At 42.8% G+C, this 26,731-nt stretch overlaps 1 protein-coding gene across 2 annotated transcripts in view; it reads right to left on the reverse strand.

The window, feature by feature from the left end:
• Positions 1 to 26,731, reverse strand: part of LOC115136716 (cell adhesion molecule 1-like) — a 206,329-nt gene that overhangs the window by 25,736 nt on the left and 153,862 nt on the right. For both annotated transcript variants that reach the window (XM_029672426.2, XM_029672425.2), the window contains 7 exons: positions 24,842 to 24,988; positions 19,922 to 20,074; positions 13,083 to 13,220; positions 10,645 to 10,803; positions 9,286 to 9,382; positions 8,781 to 8,953; positions 691 to 744 (listed from right to left, as the gene is read on the reverse strand). In XM_029672426.2, coding sequence (XP_029528286.1) covers positions 691 to 744; positions 8,781 to 8,953; positions 9,286 to 9,382; positions 10,645 to 10,803; positions 13,083 to 13,220; positions 19,922 to 20,074; positions 24,842 to 24,988 — 921 coding nt within the window. The remainder of the gene's footprint in view (positions 1 to 690; positions 745 to 8,780; positions 8,954 to 9,285; positions 9,383 to 10,644; positions 10,804 to 13,082; positions 13,221 to 19,921; positions 20,075 to 24,841; positions 24,989 to 26,731) is intronic.

The raw sequence follows: 26,731 nt of genomic DNA on the forward strand, positions 1-26,731 counted from the left end.
TCTAGGCAACAAAAAACATTGGATTCACTCCATGGTGCTGAAAAGAAAGCTCTGCAGTTGGGACAATTGTCTTGGCCCTAACAGTTTGTGGGCACCATTTGTCACCGTTATAGTGCAATTAATGTATTGTTTAGTGTTGTGTTGTGTAGTTGCTTTGCTGGCATGCATCTAAAAAAAAATATATTGAGTTTGCCAAACCAAGATTTACATGCTAAAATCGCCATATATATATATATATATATATATATATATATATATATATATAAAACGGTCAATGTTTCCAGGCCTACAAAGATGGATGTGATTGTGATTTGATGGGGGAGATGTAAAGGGCATTATAATGTGAATGTGATGACAGCGTGTGCAGGTTGATATAAGGCTGCATGGCGATGCTGATAAGATAGCAGAGAGCCAAGCGACCAACATGTCTCCTCCATCCTCACAGATCAAACATGTGACAGGTGTCACTGAAAGCACAGTGTAGGTCGTCCGCCATTTCACCTATCAGCAGGACAATCTGATTAAGACTGCCTGCCCGCAGTCTCTCCCTCTCTCTTCCTCTCTCCCAAACTCTCCCACCCACTCTCTCTTTCTCGTTGTACAACACTACTGCAGACCCACACAAGCAAGCATGCACACGCGTACACACAGGCGAGGGGTGAGAGTGAACAAAGCGTGGACATACAGTACCTTGGGTGTTGTCTAGGTTCAAGGTGGTGGGTGCGGGGATCGTGGTAGGAGCATCTAGATGGAAAACATACAAAATAAAGACATGAATAAGAAATAAAGAAAGTGTGAGAAGCCATTAAGGATGGGGTCATGCAAGTATGGAAGTAGCAGGATTGGGAAAGTGTCAAATCTCTAAGTAACTACTGTAGTACCACTATAGAGATAATGATTTAGGTTCTGTATTGTATGCTGTGTATGTTTTTCCCTCAGGAAGGACGTTCCTTTTCCAGAATTTCCTTCTTCATCTGTAAACTGTGTAAACGCATCCTTGATGGCTTTTCTAGTGATAGTGAAGGCAATATCAGAGCATAGATAATGCACAGTGCGTGATATCAGGTCATTCCAACCGTACTTAAACCTCTACTCATCAACAATAGGCCAAAACGTTGGCATGAACACATCAAATTTAAAATGTTGTATACTCATACCGTAGTTTGAAAAACAAACTTAATGTGTCCAATATTGCTCATAAACATTCAATGGGTAGTTGGGAAGTCATAAATGAACATATTAAGTGATTATTTCCAGTAATTAAGTTAAGCAGTGCATTAAGCAACTCTGGCACACTCCCCTGCAGTTCTTCTGCACCCCTTGCAACAGTGACAGACTGATAGTGTACTGATGATGAGGCCTTTCATAACACCACAAACAAAATAATGACAATGACAAAATGGAGACCAATACAGGTATGCAGCGGTGCTAAGAGGCTTGAAAGCTTCCCTGCCACAGGGAATATCTGCCTGCTTTTGGCACAGAGAGAGATAACGCCGGCCCCTTGCTGGGGACAAGTCACAGCGGGAGAAATTGGCTGGCTGTCTCCATGCCTTTACTGTCTGTGCCCATCAGAAGTCCACAGTAGGGGACCACACACTTCCAAACTAATGATAAAACATCAAGGGCGGCATAATGTCGCTGCTGGGGAAGGAGGGGGAAAGGGGAGGAGAGGTGAGGAAGGGGATATCAGGAACAGATTCTCCGCAAACAATATTTATGGGGGATTTCTTCTTTCTCTGTGACCGAAGGCGGTCTGATAGCTGAAATGTCAGAGTCTGAGAAATAGGGTATGCAGGCCAGGGATAAGAGGCTGCCACAAAGGCCTGGATGGGATGTGGCACATATAATAGTCTAGCAAACAAGTATTCTCCATGGGCAATTTGCAGGCTGGATGACTTGGCTCCACATTATGATTGCTGAAATTTGAATATATTTTCAGGGTGCATTTCTATTTGTAAGAAAACTGAAACAACATGGGAGAAATTGTTTAACTATGCCCTCTTAAACCGGGCAGCTAATAAACATTATTTTTCTTCACCTTTTAGCAATTCTATATACATTGCTTTATATGCACAGTTGCTTCATCATTGGGCAAAGGAGATTTCTGACTCAAACAAATACTCCATAAAGTACTACAGTACAACCATGTCCTCAGATGGATTTTTCAAAACACATTAAACTATGTTTTCTCTTGACACTGTATGACTGGGTTATTGATTTGCAGCCTGATGTTATTCTGTTCTATGGTGCAGAGATGGGTGATGGCCAGAATCTGTGTGATTCAACACGTTTGTTTTCACAGCAGCCCTTCATCCAACTCAGGGTCAACAGAGCCATATTTGAGCATGCGTTCTGACTAGGCTTGACACACAGATGGCTGCATGGGAATCTTTGACCTCATGGTCATGTAGGAAATCTTTGGGTCAGGGAGTCAACTGCATTACAAACCCTTGAGCAAAATACATAATTGATCTCCTGCCAACAGCCAGTATGTGTGAGTTATAGCACCAGGTCAGCTTTGTACAATGAATAGAGTTTGGTGGGAGACTGGCTGGGAGCCTGTTTTGGACCTGTTTTCTCCCACACTGGATTTAAACCAACCATGGAGCAGCATTCACAACCTACTGAAAACAACTCAGAACCAGCAGAGGCCAACAAGCTATCTACCTTCTCTCTCACCCTTAGACCAGAATACAACTGACAACTAAACAGGGTCTGTTATTTACTGTAGACTTGCCCTTCTAGTGCCGGAGTACACAGAGAGGTCACAATATTTCTGTTAGGGATGGAGTGTTTCTTAGTGCAGTGCTGGGCTGAGGGAAGATGAGAGTAGAAAACGGTACATTCCCATGCTCAGAAAGTAGCATACATGAATATCTAATATGTCTAGAATGGCACTCACATTGATTCACATACTGTACTCTCCTGTTGCCCTTCAGTAGTTAGGAGTGTTCCTGGTCATCTAGCTTTGACATGGTACAACTACTGTACATAGTCCTCAGACAGATCCACGTTAATGAACATCAGGGACATACTAAGAGCAGCTGTGGATTCCAACACTAGACACTAATGGGCTCCTCCAGGGCCTAATACAAGTAGAAAACAGGATATTGTACACTGAAAAATCCACCCAGCAGTCTCTTCACCTAGAGAAACACCTGCTAATCTGACACATCTGTGGTTCTCATCATGCTTACCCCTAGACGTAGCCATGCTCAGAAACACACACTCGTTAAGCTAGTGTACAGTAGCTAGCATGATTAGTCAGGCAAAACAATGGACTAACAGCATGGCTTATTTTGTTTGGCATCTAATCCTGTGGAATAATAGAACTGGGAATCTCAAACATAATTAAACAGCATTATTAGCACCTTTTTCAAATCTCCAGTGTCTCATTAATGCTCTAACTAGAAGAATAGAGACTGCACTGATAGCTCTGATAACACCAGAGATATGCTGTTTCTAATGTTGAGGTGGTAAAAGATTGCAAAGCTGCACTTAAAATGTAAAATGGGATATTTCACTGTGCAAAAGGCATACAAATAGTTAATTCTTCTACAAAGCATGTACAGCTCACACATGCTAGCATGTTTGCTACACCAGCAAACACACATTTTCACCATGGAAATTCATTCATGAGTCTTCTTTGCGTGTACTGTAGTTCGTCCAGTTTATCTCTGTTGAGTAAGGAGCAGGTTGTTCCTTCAAAGAAATGTAGGAAAATGCAATATGGAGACATGAGGAGAGTCTAGATGAAGAGACACCTACTATAGAACTTGATTATGCATGGGAGAGGAGTAAATCTCCAAAACAAATGGTCAGCTCACATTCCCCATCAAACCAACGTGTGACAACAAGTATGAACGTAAAAGACAAAGCAACATATATCAAAAGATGGTGTGTATGGAAAATGTTTTCTATCCTGGCTGTTTCACTTTCTCACAAGCTCCAAACTGAAGCTAAATCTATTTGGAACTGCTAGATGTGTGATGTTCAAAAGCCCAAATAATCATATTCCAAACAAAGGATCCATCTGGAAGCAAGGCTACAGCCTGATTCCCAAACCTCAAATATTTTCCTGTAGATACTGTACTGTGCATTCGGAAAGTTTTCAGACCCGTTTACGTTTTCCATATTTTGTTACGTTACAGCCTTATTCTAAAATGTATGAAATATCTTTTTTTCTCATCAATCTACAAACAAGACCCCATAATGACAAAGAAAAAACTGTTTTTTAGAAACATTTGGCACATTTATTTAATACATAAGTATTCAGACCTTTTGCTATGAGAATTGAAATTGAGCTCAGGTGCATCCTGTTTCCATTGATCATCCTTGAGATGTTTCTACAACTTGAAGTCCACTTGTGGTAAATTCAATTGATTGGACATGATTTGGAAAGTCACACACCTGTCTATATAAGGTCCCACAGTTGACAGTGCATGTCAGAGCAAAAATCAAGCCATGAGGTTGAAGGAACTGTCCGCTGAGCTCTGAGACAGAATTGTGTAGAGGCACAGATCTGGGAAAGGGTACCAAAAATATTTCTGCAGCATTGAAGGTCTTCAAGAACACAGTGGACTCCATCATTCTTAAATGGAAGAAGTTTGGAACCACCAAGACTCAGAAGGGCCTCTGTGGAGATGGGAGAACCTTCCAGAAGGACCACCATCTCTGCAGCACCCCACCAATCAGGCCTTTATGGTAGAGTGGCCAGATGGAAGCCCCTCCTCAGTAAAAGACACATGACAGCCTGCTTGGAGTTTGCCAAAAGGCACCTAATGACTCTCAAACCATGAGAAAAAAAGATTATCTGGCCTGATGAAACCAAGATTGAACTCTTTGTCCTGAATGCCAAGCTTCACGTCTGGAGGAAACCTGGCACCATACCTCCGGTGAAGCATGGTGGTGACTGCATCATGCAGTGGGGATGTTTTTCAGCGGCAGGGACTGGGCGACTAGTCAGGATCGAGGGAAATCTGAACGTAGCAAATCACAGAGAGATACTTGATGAAAAACTTCTCAAATCAAATTGTATTGGTCACCTATACATGGTTAGCAGATGTTAATGTGAGTGTAGCAAAATGCTTGTGCTTCTAATTCCAACAGTGCAGTAATATCTAACAAGTAATCTAAAAATGACCAACACCTACCAAATACACACAAATATAAAGGGGGAATGAGAATATGTACATATAAGTATATGGATGAGCGATGGCCGAGCGGCATAGGCAAGGTGCAGTAGATGGTATAACATACAGTATATACATGTGATATGAGTAATGTAAGATACGTAAACATTATTAAAGTGGCAATATTTAAAGTGGCATTGTTTAAAGTGACTAGTGATCCATTTATTAAAGTGTCCAATGATTGGGTCTCAATATAGCAGCAGCCTCTCTGAGTTAGTGATTGCTGTTTAGCAGTCTGATGGCCTTGAGATAAAAGCTGTTTCTCAATCTCTCGGTCCCAGCTTTGATGCATCTGTACTGACCTCGCCTTCTGGATGATAGCGGTGTGAACAGGCAGTGGCTCGGGGGGGTTGTCATTGATGATGTTTTTGGCCTTCTTGTGACATCGGGTACTGTAGGTGTCCTGGATGGCAGGTAGTTTGCCCCCGGTGATGCATTATGCATACCGCATCCCACTCTGGAGAGCCTTGCAGTTGAGGGCAGTGCAGTTGCCGTACCAGGCTGTGATACAGCCCGACAGGATGCTCTCGATTGTGCATCTCTAAAAGTTTGTCAGGGTTTCAGGTGACAAACCACATTTTTTCAGCCTCCTGAGGTTGAAGAGGCGGTGTTGCTGTCTGTGTGGGTAGACCATTTCAGTTTGTCTGTGATGTGTACGCCGAGGAACTTAAAACTTTCCACCTTCTCCACTGCTGTCCCTTCGATGTGGATAGGGGGGTGCTCCCTCTTGCTGTTTCTTGAAGTCCACGATCATCTCCTTTCTTTTGTTGACATTGAGTGAGAGGTTGTTTTCCTGACACCACACTCTGAATGCCCTCACCTCCTCCCTGTAGGCTGTCTCATTGCTGTTGGTGATCAAGGCAACTACTGTTGTGTCGTCTGCAAACTTGATGATTGAGTTGGAGGCGTGCATGGCGCAGTCGTGGGTGAACAGGGAGTACAGGAGAGGATTGAGCCCACACCCCTGAGCACACACCCCAGTGTTGAGGGTCAGCGAAGTGACCTGGGGGCAGTCCGTCAGAAAGTTCAGGACACAGTTGCACAGGGAGGGGTTGAGACCCAGGGCCTCCAGCTTGATGATGAGCTTGGAGGGTATTATGGTGTTGAATGCTGAGCTGTAGTCAATGAACAGCATTCTTACATAGGTATTATTTTTGTCCAGGTGGGATAGGGCAGTGTGCAGTGCGATGGTGATTGCGTCATCTGTGGACCTGTTGAGGCATTATGGAAACTGAAGTGGGTCTAGGGTGGCCGGTAAGGTGGTGGTGATATGATCCTTGACTAGTCTCTCAAAGCACTTCCTGATGACAGAAGTGAGTGTTGTGGGGCGGTAGTCATTTAGTTCAGTTATCTTTGCCTTCTTGGGTACTGGAACAATGGGTAGCCATTTTGAAGCATATGGGGACAACAGACTGGGATAGGGAGCGATTTAATATGTCCGTAAACACACCTGCCAGCTGGTCTCCGCATGCTCTGAGGAAGCGGAGAGGGATGCCGTCTGGGCCAGCAGGCTTGCGAGGGTTAACATGTTTAAATGTTTTACTCGCGTCGGCCACTGAGAAGGAGAGGGGGGGCCGCAGTCTTTCTTAATGGGTCACGACAGAGGAACTGTATTATCCTCAAAGCGTGCAAAGAAAGTGTTTAGTTTGCCTGGAAGCGTGACATCGCTATCCGTGACGTGGCTGTTTTTGTTTTTGTAGTCCGTGATTTCCTGTAGACCCTGCCACATACGTCTCGTGTCTGGGCCGTTGAATTGCGACTCCACCTTCTCCATGTACCGGCATTTAGCTGGTTTGATTGCCTTGCGGAGGGAATAACTACACTGTTTATATTCAGCCATATCACCAGACCTCTTTCCATGGTTAAATGCGGTGGATCGCACTTTCAGTTTTTCTTGAATGCCGCCATCCATCCACGGTTTTTGGTTTGGGTAGGTTTTAATTGTCACAGTGGGTATGACATCGCCAATGCACTTATTTATAAACATACTCACCAAGTCAGCGTATAGATCAATGTTGTTCCCTGAGGTTGACCAGAACATATTCCAGTCCGCGTGATCAAAACAATTTTGGAGCATGGCTTCCGATTGGTCAGACCAGAGTTGAATGTTTCTCGTCACTGGTACCTCCTGTTTGAGTTTCTGCCTATAAGTCGGGACAAGCAAGATGGCGTCGTGGTCGGATTTGCTGAAGGGAGGGCGGGGGAGGGCTTTGTATGCATCGCAGAAGTTAGAGTAGCAGTGGGCGAGAGTATTAGCCCTACCTGTCGTGCAATCAATATGCTGATAAAATGTAGGTAACATTGATCTCAAATTAGCTTTGTTAAATTCCCCAGCTATATTAAATGTAGCCTCCGGGTATATAGTTTCCAGTTTATATAGAGTCCAGTGAAGTTCCTTGAGGGCCGTCTTGGTGTTCGCTTGAGTGGGTGGGGGATGTACACAGCTGTGACTATAACTGATGAGAGTGCTGAGGTCCAAAGTGTTCAGGACCTCAGACTGGGGTGAAGGTTCACCTCCAACAGGACAACGCCCCTAAGCACACAGCCAAGACAACGCAGGAGTGGCTTCGGACAAGTCTCTGAATGTCCTTGTGTGGCCTAGGCAGAGCCCGGACTTGAACCTGATCGAACATCTCTGGAGAACATCTCACAATTTTCTCTGAAGATAATTGTGCAACGACGCTCCCCATCCAACCTGACAGAGCTTGAGTGGATCTGCAGAGAAGAATGGGAGAAACTCCCCAAATACAGGTGTGCCAAGCTTGTAGCGCTTAATTTTTAATACATTTCCAAAAATGTTTAAAAAACTGTTTTTGCTTTGTCATCATGGGGTATTGTGTGTAGATTGATGAGGGGGAAAAAGCTATTGAATACATTTTATAATAAGGCTGTAACGTAACAAAATGTGTAAAAGTCAAGGGGTCTGAATACTTTCCAAAGGCACTGTAACTGTATGACAGTGACATTAGGAGAGGGAGTTTGAATCATGCCTCTAATGGATGAGAGTGGATAGTGTGCCAATTACGAGTTCAGTCATAGGATGAAACCCTTAATAGGCCTGGACTGTTATTTAATAGCACGTGCCATCCTTTTGATGGGAGATAATTACTAGAGGACTCAGAGGGACAAACAGATGTCACCATCTGCCTAAGAGCACTTATAGAAATACAATCTCAGAGTGGCATTGCTATAAGTGCCATAGTAACCTAAGTCAGAGAGCCATACATGTTAGAGTGAGGGTTTTCTGTCAGTGTTAGTCAGAATAAATCTGTTAGTCAGAGCCATCTGTTACTATGTTACAGTGTGTCAGTGATATGGTTTCTGTGACATATTCACCTAGAGAAACCTGTAATCAGTGAACTGACTCATGAGAAGCTTCAATGGAAAATTTAGCAAATTCCAATGAGTGGTTTAAGATTACCTAATGGCAACAAATCTACTAGACACATCTGTACACGCTGTGAACATGAAAACCTGTATCAGCAATATAGACCACCTTGCCTGGACTCATCTCCAAATATAGATAGAATCACAGAACAAACTACAGGCGACAGTAGCCACGATGCCCCGTATAACAGTACGTACCGTATACAAAGAGGATGTAGTCATCGTAGGCCTCTCCCACGGCGTTGGAGGCCACACAGCGGTACGTGCCGTTGTACGACTTGTTGAGGTTTTCGATGAAGAGGTCAGAGCCGGTGATCACGGTGTGAGACGGCACATCATCATCCACTCTGAGCCAGCTGATCTGATGGGGCCTGGAGGACACAAATACCAACCACATCAGAAAGACCCTGCACGACCCCCGTCAATAGACAAAATTTCACTCTAAAGGTCAGAACTCAGATCAGTGTGGGAGAGCCATTGGCAGGTTCTGTCTAATGATGTATTATACACAGAACACACTACCAATTGGTAACATTTAAATGCTACAATGCATTGGAAAGGTTAGGGGAGTGCTTTGGCTGACAGAAAGGGGATATAGGACGCCTGGAAGTGTCATGTAGCTGTCTATGTTGGTATTTTTAAGGACAGAGTGCTGTACTGTTAACTAGTATTACATGATATGTGTGGATGGATGGATACTCACTGTGGTTTGCCTTTTGCTATGCACGTCAGCTCTAGATTCTCTCCCTCTCTCGTTAAACCTTCAGGGAATGCCTGAACAATCTTCACTTCTGGTTGATCTGAAAGTGGGCAGATGGTATTTTCACATACACATTGTCTACAAGCAGTACACACTTTCTAATTCATATCATACTCACAGCTATAGCAATGTCAACCTATCTCAACCTGATTCATGCTTTTAGTCACTTTATAAAAAGGCTGTATACTGTATATTCAAACCAGTGAAAGAGACATTTGTCAGTGAGCTATAATAAAATCATAAATATAACATATACAGACAGGTTTCTCAAAAGCAACTTCTAGTCATGCACGGATACATGTAGGTGGTCTCGGGAATTGAACCCACTAGCTGGGCATTACTAGCACCAAGCTCTACCAACTGAGCTACAAAGGACCATGCTATAATGCATTGGGGAATTTAGAGGAGTGCTTTGGCTGGCTACGATAGTGTCATTACACCATTACTTATATTATTACTCTTGTATGACCAGTATATTTTCAGCTCAACTCCACCGACTAAGGCTTTGAGTGGAATAGGACTACATAATCCTAGCTATCAAAGGAACATAGCCCCATGGTTAAACAGAGAAAAGGGCTATGTGTTCAGACAATCTATCTAACCTTAAAGTAAAATAGATCTTTTTTCTTTCTCTTATCTATGTTAGCAGAAGATTACCAAAATGTCAAGCGGTTCTAGTTGAGCTTTCCCTTTAGCCTAGAAAGGTTAGGCAAAGCACTCGTCTCTTTTAATAAATGAATATTCTACATAGACTACCAAAGGTTAGCGTAACCTTTCTCTGATGATCTACACTGTGTAAGGACGGCTGTTCTACCTCTTCAACCAATAAATCGTTTGAGGAAATAGCAAATCACATTTAAAACAAGTCTAGAGCAAAGGTAACTTTTACCTGGAGGTGATTATATTATATTCCAGGAGATGTATTGTAAAGCCAATCACTAACTCTGGACTGCCAGGTATTTGAACTAGATACAGAATTGATGATCTAATTCATTCATATGGAGTGCCTTCAGAAGGTATTCATTCCCCTTGACTTATTCCTCATTTTGTTGCATTACAGCATGATAATTATAGAAAAATTTGCTAAACAAATCTAAAAACATGTTTTCAGTTTGACATTATGGGGTATTGTGTGTAGATGGGTGAAAAAAAGGCTGTAAACACAACAAAATGTGGAATAAGTCAAAGGGTATGAATACTTTCTGAAGGCACTGTACCCCCCTCTGTGATAGCCTTCGGGACTGCGAGAGTCAATAACATTCTATTTCCAGGCCATGCCTGCTTCACTTCCGGGTCACTCACATAGCACTTCCAGGTATCTCTGTGCCCGGAGGTCCTTCACGGCTGGGTGGTCGATGATGCAGCTGACTGGCGCTCCGTCGTCCTCCTTGGACACGGTGAGTCTCAGCCTACTGGTGACTGTGAACATCCCGTCGTAGGTCTCATCCACCGTCATCTTGCCTAGGAACAATAAAATACACACAGGTGTGAGGGGAACCAACGTCTATAGAGATGTCTTAACTCACAACAGATGATCAGATTATTCACATTGCCACAACATCTACCACAACAAAAAATATTTAATTTCACACTGCATTATGTGTGCAGTCGAGCTAAACACAAGGTGACTTTGACCACCTTTTACACCTTAAAATCATTACATTTACAAGCCTACTTGATGTAGTTTCAAAACCCAAAGATTCTTATTGAATCCAGAGTGAGGTAGAAATGATGTGGTTGTGGTTTGATAATGAGCGTGTGTCTATGCAGCAGCCTGGAGACTGAGTGGGGTTCTGTTCTGTGGTGTCTAGGCTAACCCCCGCAGTAATCAGCTGCCCACCAGGCTCCTACATGTGTCTGGCTGTCAGAGGGGCATTCATTTAGAGAGCATTACAATGCCACAGGGGCAGCGCGTTAGCCATAGTGCTGAGTGTGATGGTTTACTCGCACTTAATGAAGTGAGAATATAATTACAGGGCCTTCTGTGACCTGCAGCACACTTCCATCTCCGCCAGCCGACCTGCCAGTCACAGGGGAGCACGTCTAGGGCTCAGATAGGGCATCACACTGCTGCTCCAACACACACTGACCACATACACTAACATGCACATTGCTATATAGCTATTAACCCCATGACACTTAGATAGGGAAAACTACTGAGAGATGGTTGCTGAAAAACAACCCTAGAGAAAGGTTCTTTCTAGTGGTTTGCTCTGCAAATATTCAGTAATAATCGTAGCCGGAAAAAAACATTGATTTAGGCCCCTGTTTTTATGTGTTTTCAGATTATCTATTCTTAGTTGTTGACAATTCAATAAGTATATCAGCAACTTGTGACTTGGATTTCAATGTAAACCTGATCCACTTGGAACAGACGTCAATTCAACGTCTATTCCACGTTGGTTCAACGTCATTTCATTAATATGACATGGAAACAACATTGATTCAACCAGTGTGTGCCAAGTGGGGAGCTTCATAAGCAAATGAATTGCTGTCTACCTGTCTACCTGCCTGCCTAACGTAACCACACCAGCCCAGCCTACCACAGAGGATGCAAGATCTCAAAAACACAAATTGACTTCCACTTCTGTAACACTGCAGGTGCAGATTTATCTTATATTCGCTCAGTCTAAATATTGAGTATGCTCAGCAAGCCAAATGAGTCCTCTCTATTCTAATACATACATGTATATAATTTGACAACAGAGATATCCAGTCCCCATGCAGATAGGATCAGGCTGAAATGAATTGTCCCTCTTGCTGTAGGGTATGGATAGGCTGAATAATAGATGGATCTTCTTGAACAAATGTGAAGCAATAAGGCACCACACCATAGTACCATACACTACTGCACCTCTCTCCAGGAGCCTACAGCGGGCTTGAGGCATTCAAATAAAATATTTTCACAAAACTACTTAGCAATTAATTTAGCAATTAATAGTGTCGAATATAATAAGCGAGGTTCATAAGTGTTTTTAGTGTGGAGAGTACATTATAGTTTTCAAAGCAAGGCTTTCAAAACTTTGAATCAGAAGTCTGATCAACCAAAAGATGTGATCAACAGAAGCAAACGTGTTGCTGGTGTGTGAGCTGTGGTCCTTCAGCAGCAGGTAGCGGATGCTCTCAGTAGGCAGGGTCCAGATTTACAGGCTGTTGCCGGGCAGATTCCATAGCAACTCCCTGCTATCTGGCGATGACACAGGTTTATGAGTGTATTAAACCAGTAGAGACATTGGCGCCTCAGTGATGTACTATAGGGATGTACTGTAGCCTACACACTGTTCTGTTACAGCTAGGCTGCTGGCTGGGCCATGGGGGAGGCTGTAGTGAGTGGGTGGTGAACAGTTGGGAGTTCATTTGAAGCCATTTATCTAGTCACTGCAAAAGGCACACTACAAGTTCAGCCCAGCACTAAAATGCTCTGCTTGTTTGGTAACTGTTGTAATGTGGCTAAGTTAAGTTAACGCAGTGCTTTATGAATAGGTAATACTCAATGTCAATGCTATACCTAGTTCAATTTGAACAACTGAAATATTGATGTCCATACTCACTCTTTAGTCCCTGTACAGATCAGTAGATATAGCATATTGTGATGAGTGTGAAACCAAGTCCTGAATGTAAAAGGAGACTTTGTAGTCTGCAGTTTCCAGTAGGATGCTGTGGAGAGTTAAAGCTGCCTGGCTGGGGTTATATCTGAATGATATCTGAGGGAAAGTGGAGGAGGCTGATATTCCTCTGACCTGTCAGCTCCTGCTCTCCTTTCATCCATCTGATGGAGGCGGCAGGCTTGCTGCCCATGGCTGTACAGGTGAGCTCTGTCTCGTTCCCCTCACTGACCACATCCTCTTGGGAATCCATGATTGGACTGCCTGGTGGGACTGACAGACACACATCAAGAGCTTCAGATATATATGTACAGACGGACACACATATATATACAGAAGCACACATGTACACATATACACACAAACACACACACATATGTATGCACAAAGGAATGCACACACAAACATGCATGCCCTCTCCCTCACTTGTATGCACATCAACACATAATGTCCTGTTCCACTATGCTTTACACTACAATTTCCTGTTCCACTATGCTATAGGCTATAATGTCCTGTTCCACTATGCTATAGGCTATAATGTCCTGTTCCACTATGCTATAGGCTATAATGTCCTGTTCCACTATGCTATAGGCTATAATGTCCTGTTCCACTATGCTATAGGCTATAATGTCCTGTTCCACTATGCTATAGGCTATAATGTCCTGTTCCACTATGCTATTCCCTGTTCTACTATGCTATAGGCTATGATGTCTGTTCCACTCCTGTTCTACTATGCTATAGGCTATTCCACTATGTCCTGTTCCACTATGCTATAGGCTATAATGTCCTGTTCCACTATGCTATAGGCTATAATGTCCTGTTCCACTATGGCTATAATGTCCTGCCACTATTATAGGCTTCCTGTTCCACTATGCTATAGGCTTTAATGTCCTGTTCCACTATGCTATATGCTATAATGTCCTGTTCCACTATGCTATAGGCTATAATGTCCTGTTCCACTATGCTATAGGCTACACTGTCCTGTTCCACTATGCTATAGGCTATAATGTCCTGTTCCACTATGCTATAGGCTATAATGTCCTGTTCCACTATGCTATAGGCTTTAATGTCCTGTTCCACTATGCTATATGCTATAATGTCCTGTTCCACTATGCTGTAGGCTATAATGTCCTGTTCCACTATGTTATATGCTATAATGTCCTGTTCCACTATGCTATAGGCTATAATGTCCTGTTCCACTATGTTATATGCTATAATGTTCTGTTCCACTATGCTATAGGCTATTATGTTCTGTTTCACTATGTTATAGGCTATAATGTCCTGTTCCACTATGCTATATGCTATAATGTCCTGTTCCATGGACGGAAACAAAACATATATATTAGCATGACCAATGAACACAAGCTAAGCATGTCCAACCTTGATTATTTCCTCCGCTGATCTACATTTCTCATTGAAGTACAAGAACCTCCACTGTCTTTCACATGGAGAAACTGCCTGCCTGAGACGCTTGGAGAAAACTCAAAAATATATGTTGTTTCAAGAGCTATTAAATATCACCGTTAGTTCACACTTTTTGCTTCTAGATTTAATTTCTAAAACTAGAGTAATTACTTTGAAGTGTACTTAATTCATTTTCAATCCCCCAGGATGTCTGCATGTATAATACAGCTCTAGTGTTAGTGTCATTTCACGCCGTAGCTCCACTGTTTGTCACAGCTGACTCTCAATAGGGAACTATTTAGAGCAGCCAAGTTAACATTCAGTAGGATTCACACAGTCAACAGTCAGAAGTCAACACAGCTGCCAAAAACAAGCCAGTCTGAGATAGATCTATTCTGTTATCCATAGCAGCATCTGTTCCTATTCATTACCATGCTATTGAGCACTGTAAGAGCCTAATTGGCTGACATTTTGTTACAGTGGGACTCAATATAACAAGATGAATCAAGAAAATACATAAATTAAAACAATTGTATATTCACAGTTTATATAGGATGTGTGAGAGTGTGGTAGAACGCAATGTCTAACTTGTGAATATGGCACAGTGGTGGTTGGTGCTGTTTAAGATGAGGGAGGACGATAATTTTTATTTTATGAGCATGGCCCTCTTTCTATTAAGGCATATCAGATGACTGTCATTCATATTCCATTCACCCAGCTCATTGTAACATCCATAGGTTTAGACTACTACATGACACTCACATTTTGCCAAGCATCAGCTGGAGTGGTTTAAAGCTCGCCGCCATTGGACTCTGGAGCAGTGAAAATGCGCTCTCTGGAGTGATGAATGACGCTTCACCATTTGGCAGTCCGACGAGCGAATCTAGATTTGGCGGATGCCAGGAGAACGCTACCTGCCCGAATGCTAGTGCCAACTGTAACGTTTGGTGGAGGAGGAATAATGGTCTGGAGCTGTTTTTCATTTCAAGGCCCCTTACAATGACAATGACATTCTAGACGATTCTGTCCTTCCAACTTTGAAGCACCAGTTTGGGGAAGGCCCTTTCCTGTTTCAGCATGACAAGCTGCCACTTAAGGACTTGTGAGGTGTCTGTTTCTCAAACTAGACACTCTAATGTACTTGTCCTCTTGCTCAGTTGTGCACCGGGCCTCCCACTCCTCTTTCTATTCTGGTTAGAGACAGTTTGCTCTGTTCTGTGAAGGGAGTAGTACACAGCGCTGTACGAGATCTTCAGTTTCTTGGCAATTTCTCGCATGGAATAGCCTTCCTTTCTCAGAACAAGAATAGACTGATGAGTTTCAGAAGAAAGTTATTTGTTTCTGGCCATTTTTTGCCTGTAATCGAACCCACAAATGCTGATGCTCCAGATACTCAACTTGTCTAATGATTTTATTGATTTTTTAAAATCAGAACAACAGTTTTCAACTGTGCTAACATAATTGCAAAATGATTTTCTAATGATCAATTAGCCTTTTAAAATGATAAACTTGGATTAGCTAACACAACGTGCCATTGGAACACAGGAGTGATGGGTGCTGATAACAGGCCTCTGTATGCCTATGTAGATATGTCACACCCTGACCATAGTTTGCTTTGTATGTTTCTATGTTTTGTTTGGTCAGGGTGTGATCTGAGTGGGCATTCTATGTTGTGTGTCTAGTTTGTCTGTTTCTGGCCTGATATGGTTCTCAATCAATCAGAGGCAGGTGTTAGTCATTGTCTCTGATTGGGAACCATATTTAGGTAGCCTGTTTGGTGTTGGGGTTTGTGGGTGATTGTTCCTGTCTTTGTGTTTGTTACACCAGATAGGGCTGGTTTCGTTTTTTTGACGGTTTCTTGTTTTTTTGTATATTGTTCTACTTTCATCTTTAATTAAAGATGTATCACAATAACCACGCTGCGTTTTGGTCCGCCTCTCCTTCAACAGAAGAATCCCGTGACAGAATCACCCACCAACCAAGGACCAAGCGGCGTGGTAAAGGACCGCGACGGCAGCAGCAACAACAGTGGCCAGCATCACAGGACTCCTGGACATGGGAGGAGATATTGAACGGAGAGGGAACCTCGGCACAGGCTGGGGAATATCGCCGCCCCAAAGCAGAGCTGGAGGCAGCGAAAGCTGAGCAGCGGCGATATGAGGAGGCAGCACGGCAGCGCGACAGGTACGAGAGGCAGCCCCCAATTTGTTTGGGGGGGGAACACGAGGTGTGGGGCTAAGCCAGGTACCAGACATGAGCTCACTCCTCGTGCTTATTATAAGCAGCGCGTTACTGGTCAGGCACCATGTTATGCGGTTAAGTGTACGGTGTCGCCAGTACGTGCCCATAGCCCGGTGCGCTATAGGGCTGCCCCCCGAGAGTGTCATGCGAGTGTGGGCATCCAGCCAGGGCGTATGGTGCCTGCACAGCGTGTCTGGTCGTCGGTGTAGTAGGCACTAGATCTTCCGTGCTTACCCACAGCCCGGTTCAACCTGTGCCTGCACTCTGGAGGGTCTGGGCTAGAGTAGTGATCCAGCCTGGGGGAATGGTGCCAAGGCTGCGCACCAGAGCTCCAGTGCTCCCCCACAGCCCGGTCCTTCAGGTGCCTCCTCCTAACACCAAGCCTCCTGGAGGTCTCCCCAGACTGGTGGGTCCTGTGGCAGCCCCACGCACCAGGCTGTCTCGGTCTCCTCCCTACAGGTGTTCCCGCCGGAGTCTCCCGCCTGTCCGGCGCTGCCAGAGTCTGAGGCGCCAGAGCCCCTCAGCCCAGAGGCGCCAGAGCTTCCGCCCCTCTGTCCCGAGCTGCCCCTCTGTCCAGTGGGGTCATTTAGAAGGGTTGCCGTGGTTAGGAAGCCACGGAGGCAGACAATGAGGCGGACTAATGGGGTCCATGTCCCGCGCCAGAGCCGCCACCGTGGACAGACGCCCACCCAGACCCTCCCCTATAGGTTAAGGTTTTGCGGCCGGAGTCCGCACCTTTGGGGGGGTACTGTCACGTTCTGACCTTTTATTTCCTTTGTTTTGTATTTATTTAGTATGGTCAGGGCGTGAGTTGAGTTGGGGTGGGCAGTCTATGTTTGTTTTTCTATGATTTGGAGATTTGTATGTTTCGGCCTAGTATGGTTCTCAATCAGAGGCAGGTGTCATTAGTTGTCTCTGATTGAGAATCTTTGTTTGTGGGTGATTGTCTATGTTAGTTGCTTGTGTCAGCACAGGTCTCATTTATAGCTTCATGGTCGTTATTTGTTTATTGTTTTTGTATAGTTTGTATTCAGTGTTCATTGCTTTCTTTTATTAAATACTCATCATGAACACATACCACACACATACTACGCCGCATTTTGGTCCTCCGATCCTTCTCGCCTCTCCTCTTCAGATGAAGAGGAGGACGACCGTGACAAGATATTCCATATAAAATCTGCCGTTTCCAGCTACAATAGTCATTTACAACATTAACAATGTCTACACTGTATTCCTGATAAATTTAAGTTATTTTAATGGAAAAAATGTGCTTTTCTTTCAAGAACATTTCTAAGTGACCCCAAACTTTTGAATGGTAGTGTACTAGAAATAACTATTAGTAAACCTGCTACCATCATGCAGTACAGCAAACAGTTTAGCACTTACCTTGATATGGAAGAGTTCCAGTGTTGGCTGGTCAGCTTGCTAACATTGAATTCCTCTCTCTTGAACCGGGTGTTTAAAACCTGTTGTGACTAGGGGGCAGTATTTTCATTTTTGAAAAAAAAACATTCCCGTAGTAAATGGGATATTTTGTCAGGACAAGATGCTAGAATATGCATATAATTGACAGCTTAGGATAGAAAACACTAAAGTTTCCAAAACTGTAAAAATATTGTCTGTGTATAACAGAACTGATGTTGCAGGCGAAAGCCTGAGTGTGCCTCATGTTTTGAAAGCGCTGCGTTCCAATGCGTCCCTCTTGAGCAGTGAATGGGCTATCCACCAGATTACTCTTTCTCCGTATTCCCGAAGGTGTCTACAGCATTGTGACGTAGTTTTACGCATTTATGTTGAAGAATACCGGTAAGCGGCTACATTGCGCAAGTGGTCACCTGATGCTCCCAGAGAGATTCTCGCGTAAAATACAGAGGTAGCCATTACTCCAATCGGGCCTACTCAAAAACGAATTGTCCCGATGGATATATTATCGAATAGATATTTGAAAAACACCTTGAGGATTGATTATAAACAACGTTTGCCATGTTTCTGTCGATATTATGGAGCTAATTTGGAACATTTTTCGCCGTTTTCGTGACTGCAATTTCCGGGCGATTTCTCAGCCATACTTGAAGAACAAACCAAGCTATTTCGCCTGCAAAAATAATATTTTTGATTTCCGTGACCAAGTTACCTGCTGCTAGCTGGACAAAATGCTATGCTAGGCAATCGATAAACTTACACAAATGCTTGTCTAGCTTTGGCTGTAAAGCATATTTTGAAAATCTGAGATGACAGGGTGATTAACAAAAGGCTAAGCTGTGTCTCAATATATTTCATTTGTGATTTTCATGAATATGAATATTTTCTAGGAATATTTATGTCCGTTATGCTAATTAGTGTCAGGCGATGATTACGCTCCCGCATGCGGGATGGGGAGTCACTAGAGGCTTAAGTAGGCTAAACTAGCTAGCTGCATTCGCTAGCTAAGTAAGTGAAAGTTGAACAAATATATACAGTACATACTTAAGCAATAAGGCCCGAGGGGGTGTGGTATATGGCCAACATATCACGGCTAAGGGCTGTTCTTATGCATGATGCAACCCGGAGTGCCTGGACACAGCCCTCAGCCGTGGTATATTGGCCATATATCACAAACCCCAGAGGTGCCTTATTGCTATTAAAAACGGGTTATATAGATATAGCTCTCTCTCTCTCTCTCTTCACATTAATTTTGGAAAAATTAATTTGTAAAAAGCTGTTCAGCTATTGTCTTTCTCTCTCTTTGAGTCAACTACTCACCACATTGTATGCACTGTAGTGCTAGCTGTAGCTTATGCTTTCAGTACTAGATTCATTCTCTGATCCTTTGATTGGGTGGACAACATGTCAGTTCATGCTGCAAGAGCTCTTATAGGTTGGAGGACGTCCTCCGGAAGTTGTCATAATTACTGTGAAAGTCTATGGAAAGGGGTGAAAACCATGATCCTCCTAGTTTTTGTATTGAAGTCAATGTACCAGAGGAGGACATAAGCTAGCTGTCCTCTGGCTACACCATGGTGCTACCCTACAGAGTGCTTCTGATGCTACTGTAGACCTTCATTGCAAAACAGTGCGTTTTAATCAATTATTTGGTGACACGTGAATATATTTAGTATAGTTTTATCTAAAAAGGATAACTTTTTTAATGTTTCACATAAAATAATAATAAATGAAATTCACTGAGAAGGATGGTCCTCCCCTTCATCCTCCACCGATATGGCACCATGTAATGTGCATACATAATATTTTGTGTACATACATAGTCACTTGTGTGTGTACATTATTTGTGTGTACATGCAGGTGTACATTCATGCATGTGAGTTTAGGCAAGTGTGTGTAAAACCTACCCAGCACAGTGATGTCTGCGTAGGCCTCCTGAGGAGGGTCTGTGTAGAGCTGGCACACATAGCGTCCCTCATCTGACAGTGACACGTTGGACAGAGACACCCGCAGCTCGTTGTCGGAGAAATTCACCAGCTGGAACCGGCTGTCCTTCAGGGCTGAGGAGATACAGACACCAGACAGACAGTCAGGATGGGGAGATACACACGTGTGTGTTTGTGTATGTGTGAGTGTGTGAGTGTGTGGTATGTGTGTGAGAGAGAGAAACAGAAAGAGAGAGAAGTAGAGAGAAAGAAACAGAGCAGGAAACAGAGAGCGAGAGAGAGAGAGAGAACAGAGAGAGAACAGAGAGAGAGAGAACAAACAGAGAGAGCAGAGAGAAATATTGAAATAGTACAGTACAATTATTTGGTCTGTATTCATATAACTAGTAGTTATGCTGAAAAAAGCCTCCTAAATGGTAAAAAGCCTCAGCATTTACAACCCAGGTCCTAAAAAGAAAATTGAGTTTCAGAATGATTCATAAAAGTTGATTTATTAACAATTTCATCTCTCCAGTCTACAGAGCACTCCCAGGGCAGGAAAATAGGAGAAGTGCTCATGAAGACTCTAACAAGATGGGAAGTCAAAATGGTCTGCTGTTGGTCACGAATGAACGAATCGACCTCACATATTCTGGAAAAGGAAAAGTACTGTAACATACATAATCAATTAAATCACGGTTCTGGGATAGCAAGAACTAGAGGTCCATACTAAATAAAAAAAGTAGTTGTTTTGAACTCAAATCTGTAGTTCGGACTGGTTGCCATAGAAGAGTAGTGTTAGTCGAGTTAGCTTTGAGTGTGGCAAACTAGCTTAACATCCTACATCTTACATTTAGCTATATTTTCAGAGGATTTTCCATTTCAGTTAACCCCCCACTTGAACACTGTTCTACATAAATGCCCCCAGATGGTTCCATGGAGACTGTAATGATGTTTTGACCTACTCATTCCTTATCAGGTCTTCTATAAGCGCAGAGCTAAAGAACTCAATCTATTCAGCATTCCTTTAAAACATGGGTGTTTGTTCCTGTCAGAGCTACATGTCAGGCAACACATTGATCATTACAGAGGCCTTTGAGCATCTTCCTATCCGAGACCTCATTCCCAATCCTGTCTCATAATTTGAGGACTCTTTGGAAGTCTCTCCTCAAAGGACAGCAATAAGCCTCGTTATAGCTTTGAGAGCCAAAGGCCCTGCTAGGAAAGAAAAACGGCTCATTCCAAGAACCAGTGAATTTAGTTGACATGAAGCAGCTTGTTTATTGACAAGTTATTACTCAAGTGTGTTGAGATGATAATTAGGCTGTAGCACACATCAGGGTTGCACTGTAAAACAGAGGGAAAATACAATCATACAATCAATAAGTAATGTTGAATCATTACCCTCTACATCAGCTGAAGGTGTAATGTACTGTATGTGACCTATAAAGGTTGAGGATGACACCAACATGAATTGATAGTTGGTCACAAATCAGTATTTTGCTCTGTTAAGTGCCTTCTCGTTATGACTTCCCCTTTAAAATCGACTAGTTAGTGGTTTGTTTCCTCAATCCCTAACCATTGGCGCGCTGGACCAAGTATATAAAGCAGAAAAAACCTTGATATTGGGTCTCTAGCGTCAGGTTCAAGGACAGTGTTACTGTGTTAGTATTGCTGGAACTGTAACTTCCCAAGTGGTTGACTGTAAGTAGATTTGATAGCTCTGTTGAGCTAAAAAAGGAAAGCTAGTGTGTTTGCAATTTGTTGGGGGATGTGTAGCCCTACGGTAAATGTTCAGTATTATTTTCCTGGTAGAGTGTTTTGTGTAAGTGTCTGTATCTGTGTTTGTGTCTGTTGTTTTCCATGTGTGACTGTGTCACGGTTGTTTTCCTCCTCATACACAAAGGAATGACTCTGTAGAAAGAGGCCCTGGTGACAGGTAACAATGCCACCAGTCAGAGGGGGGTCCCCACAGAACACAGCCTTCTGGGAGCCCAGCCCAGAATAGATCTGCTGCCCTGGGACTTACCAGGCTCCGTCTGCAGGGGTAAGGTTCAACCAGGAGCAGCAGTTAGACATGATCAGAGCTCTGACTCTTTTCTGATACTAACTCCAGCCAATTTACTGATACCCGACTGCTTCTGTAATAACACTTGACTATCGCACTTCAGCCATTTTCCTTGCTGCCAGTGTGAGTTGGTTTTGAAATGTGATAAGTGAACTGTTCAAAGGGCGAACTGTTCAAGAGGTTGTGTGGAATATGAGACTAAATAGAGAAAATATCGAAAAAATGTGAGGCCAGTGTGATAATGTTACAGGAGGAGCTCTTTAAAAAAATGATTTGGTAGACCACACATCCTTCTATTTGTGTTGCGTTCAAGGCTGTCACAAGTGTCATTGTGTTATCTTTATTTGAACCTCTCCTTTACGACGGTAAAACACATAAATTACATTAGCAAGACAATCATGACCGAGATGTACACTCAGCCTTCCATAACTTTCTGCCATACAGTGAGATATTAGAACACCAATCTGGATCCTACTCAGCATTTTGGATTGTGATGAAATATGAAAACAAGAAGAATGTTTATCATATCACCTTGAAGGCTGGCTCCAATCCAAGACACAAACAAGCAAAACTTAAGCAAACTCGGGTTGAACCCAGAGGAAGCCATATGCTCATGCATAAACATGGTCCTAATCTTAGATTATCTGGAAATTGCTTGAATAAAACTAGTAATAAATCAACTCAATGGCCAATGGACCATAAAGTCAAGGACAGAAAGCATCCCATATACAGTTGTCGGAAGTTTACATACAACTTAGCCAAATACATTTAAACTCAGTTTTTCACAATTCCTGACATTTAATCCGAGTACAAATACCCTGTTTTAGGTAAATTAGGATCACCACTTTATTGTAAGAATGTGAAATGTCAGAATAATAGTAGAGAGAATGATTTATTTCAGTTTATATTTCGTTCATCACATTCCCAGTGGGTTAGAAGTTTACATACACTCAATTAGTATTTGGTAGCATTGCCTTTAAATTCTTTAACTTGGGTCAAACGTTTTGGGTAGCCTTCAACAAGCTTCCCACAATAAGTTGGGTGAACTTTGGCCCATTCCTCCTGACAGAGCTGGTGTAACTGAGTCAGGTTTGTAGGCCTCCTTGCTCGCACACACTTTTTCAGTTCTGCCCACATATTTTCCATACGATTGAGGTCAGGGCATTGTGATGGCCACTCCAATACCTTGACTTTGTTGTCCTTAAGCCATTTTGCCAAAACTTTGGAAGTATGCTTGGTGTCATTGTCCATTTGGAAGACCCATTTGCGACCAAGCTTTAACTTCCTGACTGATGTCTTGAGATGTGGATATATTGAAGCAACATAATTTTCCTCCCTCGTGCAACCATCTATTTTGTGAAGTGCACCAGTCCCTCCTGCAGCAAAGAACCCCCACAACATGATGCTACCACCCCCGTGCTTCACGGTTGGAATGGAGTTCTTTGGCTTGCAAGCCTCCCCTTTTTTCCTCCAAACATAACAATGGTCATTATGGCCAAGCAGTTCTATTTTTGTTTAATCAGATCAGAGGACATTTCTCCAAAAAGTACGATCTTTGTCCACATGTGCAGTTGCAAACCGTAGTCTGAATTTTTATGGCGGTTTTGGAGTAGTGGCTTTTTCCTTGCTGAGCAGCCTTTCAGGTTGTGTCGATATAGGACTAGTTTACTGTGGGTACAGATACTTTTGTACCTGTTTCCTCAAGCATCTTCAAAAGGTCCTTTGCTGTTGTTCTGGGATTGATTTGCACTTTTCACACCAAAGTACGTTCATCTCTAGGAGACAGAACGCGTCTCCTTCCTGAGCGGAATGATGGTCGTGTGGTCCCATGGTGTTAATACTTGCATACTATTGTTTGTTCAGATGAACGTGGTACCTTCAGGCGTTTGGAAATTGCTCCGAAGGATGAACCAGACTTGTGGAGGTCTACAATTTTTTTTCTGAGGTCTTGGCTGATTTCTTTTGATTTTCCCATGATGTCAAGCAAAGAGGCACTGGGTTTGGAGGTAGGCCTTGAAATACAGGCCTTGAAATACAGGCCTTGAAATACATCCACATGATGTCAATTAGCCTATCAGAAGCTTCTAAAGCCATGACATTTTCTGACATTTTCCAAGCTGTTTAAAGGCACAGTCAACTTAGTGCATGTAAACTTCTGACCCACTGGAATTGTGATACAGTGAATTATTGTGTCTGTAAACAATGTTGGAAAAATTACTTGTGTCATACACAAAGTAGATGTCCTAACCGACTTGCCAAATCTATAGTTTGTTTAACAAGATATTTGTGGAGTGGTTGAAAAACAAGTTGTAATGACTCCAACCTAAGTGTATGTAAACTTCCAACTTCAACTGTATATCAGTATTATAATCTAGCCCTTGAAATATGATGCCATCACCAATAGCATCATATCTGATGAGTTGCCATAACCTGCCAAAACCTTAAAGAGTGATTCCTTTTACTAGAAGAGTTATGAGAGATATGGTTCATGAGTGAGATAACCTGTATGTCCTCTGTTGAGAACGTGTCTAATGAGATAGTCCGTATAATGGTAGAGTGTCCAGTGAAGCAGCACCATAGAATTAGGACTTAGAACTCTGGAATGCATTTGTGTTAATTAGCTAGCAAGACAGTTTTAAAGGAATTATTCAATTTTTCAAATTAAATGAGAAGTTTGCATCACCTATGCCTCTACTGCAATTCATTCCAAATAAACTGGTTTTAGGTTTCTCACTGACTAAGATGGCTACCATTTACACCCCATTATGGAACTTTGAGGGTTTATGACATAACCCCTCTAGTAATTTAATAGGAACTCTATGAGAAGCACTTACGTCTGACGTCTCTGAAGTAGATGGTCTGCCTGTTGGGGTTGAGGAGCTGGATGACTGAGTCATCATTGTTCTTCACCCTGCAGCTGATGGTCGCCATCTCTCCCTCAATCACTGATACATTATCAGTCCCCAGGTTTTGACCTTCAACTGGACAGACAGATGGACAAGAGGAGGAGTGAAACCCATGAAAGTTCTAGAATTACTGCCATTCTGCTTTTATTTCGTAGTGTTTTTTAAATGTATTATTGTCTAGTGTTGATTATTTTGGGATTGAGACACACAAAAACATGTAACAGCATAGGTACCATAACAGACCACGACATTGAACACCATAATACTACATCACACCCACAGAGATGTGAACACAGCCTGACCGCTATAGGCGTATGTTGACTGTACTTGCAGTCACATTCCTAATCCTCCTAATACAATAGAAGGGCCCAGTGCACTGGTTGGCGTTATTGATCTCTCAGCTCAGAGTGGGTCCAGTGACTCTCTGCCAGATGGGTTGTAAGCACTACCTCTCACACACAGAGAAAAATGGAGGGAGAGAGAGAGAGAAAGAGAGAGAGGGAGAGAGAGGTAAGGGAAGAGAGGGAAGGTGGAAGAGAGAGAGGGAAGCCAAGAGAGAGAGAGAGAGAGAGAGAGAGAGAGAGAGAGAGAGAGAGAGAGAGAGACAGAGAGAGACAGACAGACAGACAGACAGACAGACAGACAGACAGACAGACAGACAGACAGACAGACAGACAGACAGACAGACAGACAGACAGACAGACAGACAGACAGACAGACAGACAGAGCTGAATTATAGCTCTCCATCTGAGTCTGTGAGCACAGGGCTTTAGTCTCCATCTCTTAGGAATCACAGCCTTGTCAGCCACTGAGTCAGCCGCTGACTGAGTATATCCACACCTGTGGCTGCCTACCTGGTCATTATTTTCACAGAACTCTGCCCTCATCATTAAAGCCTGAAACCAAGCATCCATTTCGGTTTGACAAAGAAAAAAGGTTTGTTTTCAGCCTTCCAGGTGAGAGAGAGGGTAAATCAAAAGTCACCTTGTGCTATATTTATCCGGCAGGAGCCAAAAGGCATAAAAAGAAGAATGGAAAATGCTTTTAAACGCCTTGGATTAGCACCAGGAGAGGAACAAGACTCCCAGCAATAGCCCGAAGAAACATCCATAGCACATTTGCATGCCTGAGTTGTCAGACACCTCCAAACTGGGCTGACATTTACAAAGTGGAAAAAAAGCACCTGCCTTTTCAGATAGTGATAATGGGAATAGACAGCCAAACTAACAGGATTCAAATGAGCTGAGAGAATGCAGCGAGCAGCAAGAAATGAACCTCCTGTGGAGAAATAGACCTCAGACCTGTCTGTAGCAATGAACTTTCCATTTCATTCCACATCACAGATATTGGTTCATCAAGTGATGACTGAAAATGGACATTGATATTGAGCAGATATTGAGCAGAGTACAGTACATTCTGTACTAAATAGGTAGTATCTTGAGGTATTTGAGTGTTATCTTATCGTAAGGAAAGACTTGTTTTAATTGAAGTGTGCTGTTTTTAAACTGTCTTAATTGAGTATCTGTGATGTTTGAGGAATCCATCTGTTTTATCATTAGAAAAGCCTCTGTTTTCAACTACCTCTGAAGTGTGAATGTATAGTGGACTACTAGAGCATAGCAAAATACTTGGTTGATAATTAACTCCTTATAACACAATCAAATTCATGTTTATTAAGTGTGCTCCAATGTTGGAATATGGAAGTGTGTAATTAATTTGAGTGTGTCTGACTGAAACCTGAAAGGCAGCTCTGACATACTTATAGTAAGTAGGCCTACCCCAGCAGAGGAGCCCACAGTATGTTTTGAAGTCTGTTTT

The sequence above is a fragment of the Oncorhynchus nerka genome, linkage group LG11, assembly GCF_034236695.1.
Source record: "Oncorhynchus nerka isolate Pitt River linkage group LG11, Oner_Uvic_2.0, whole genome shotgun sequence".
In the NCBI taxonomy this organism is placed as follows: domain Eukaryota; kingdom Metazoa; phylum Chordata; class Actinopteri; order Salmoniformes; family Salmonidae; genus Oncorhynchus; species Oncorhynchus nerka.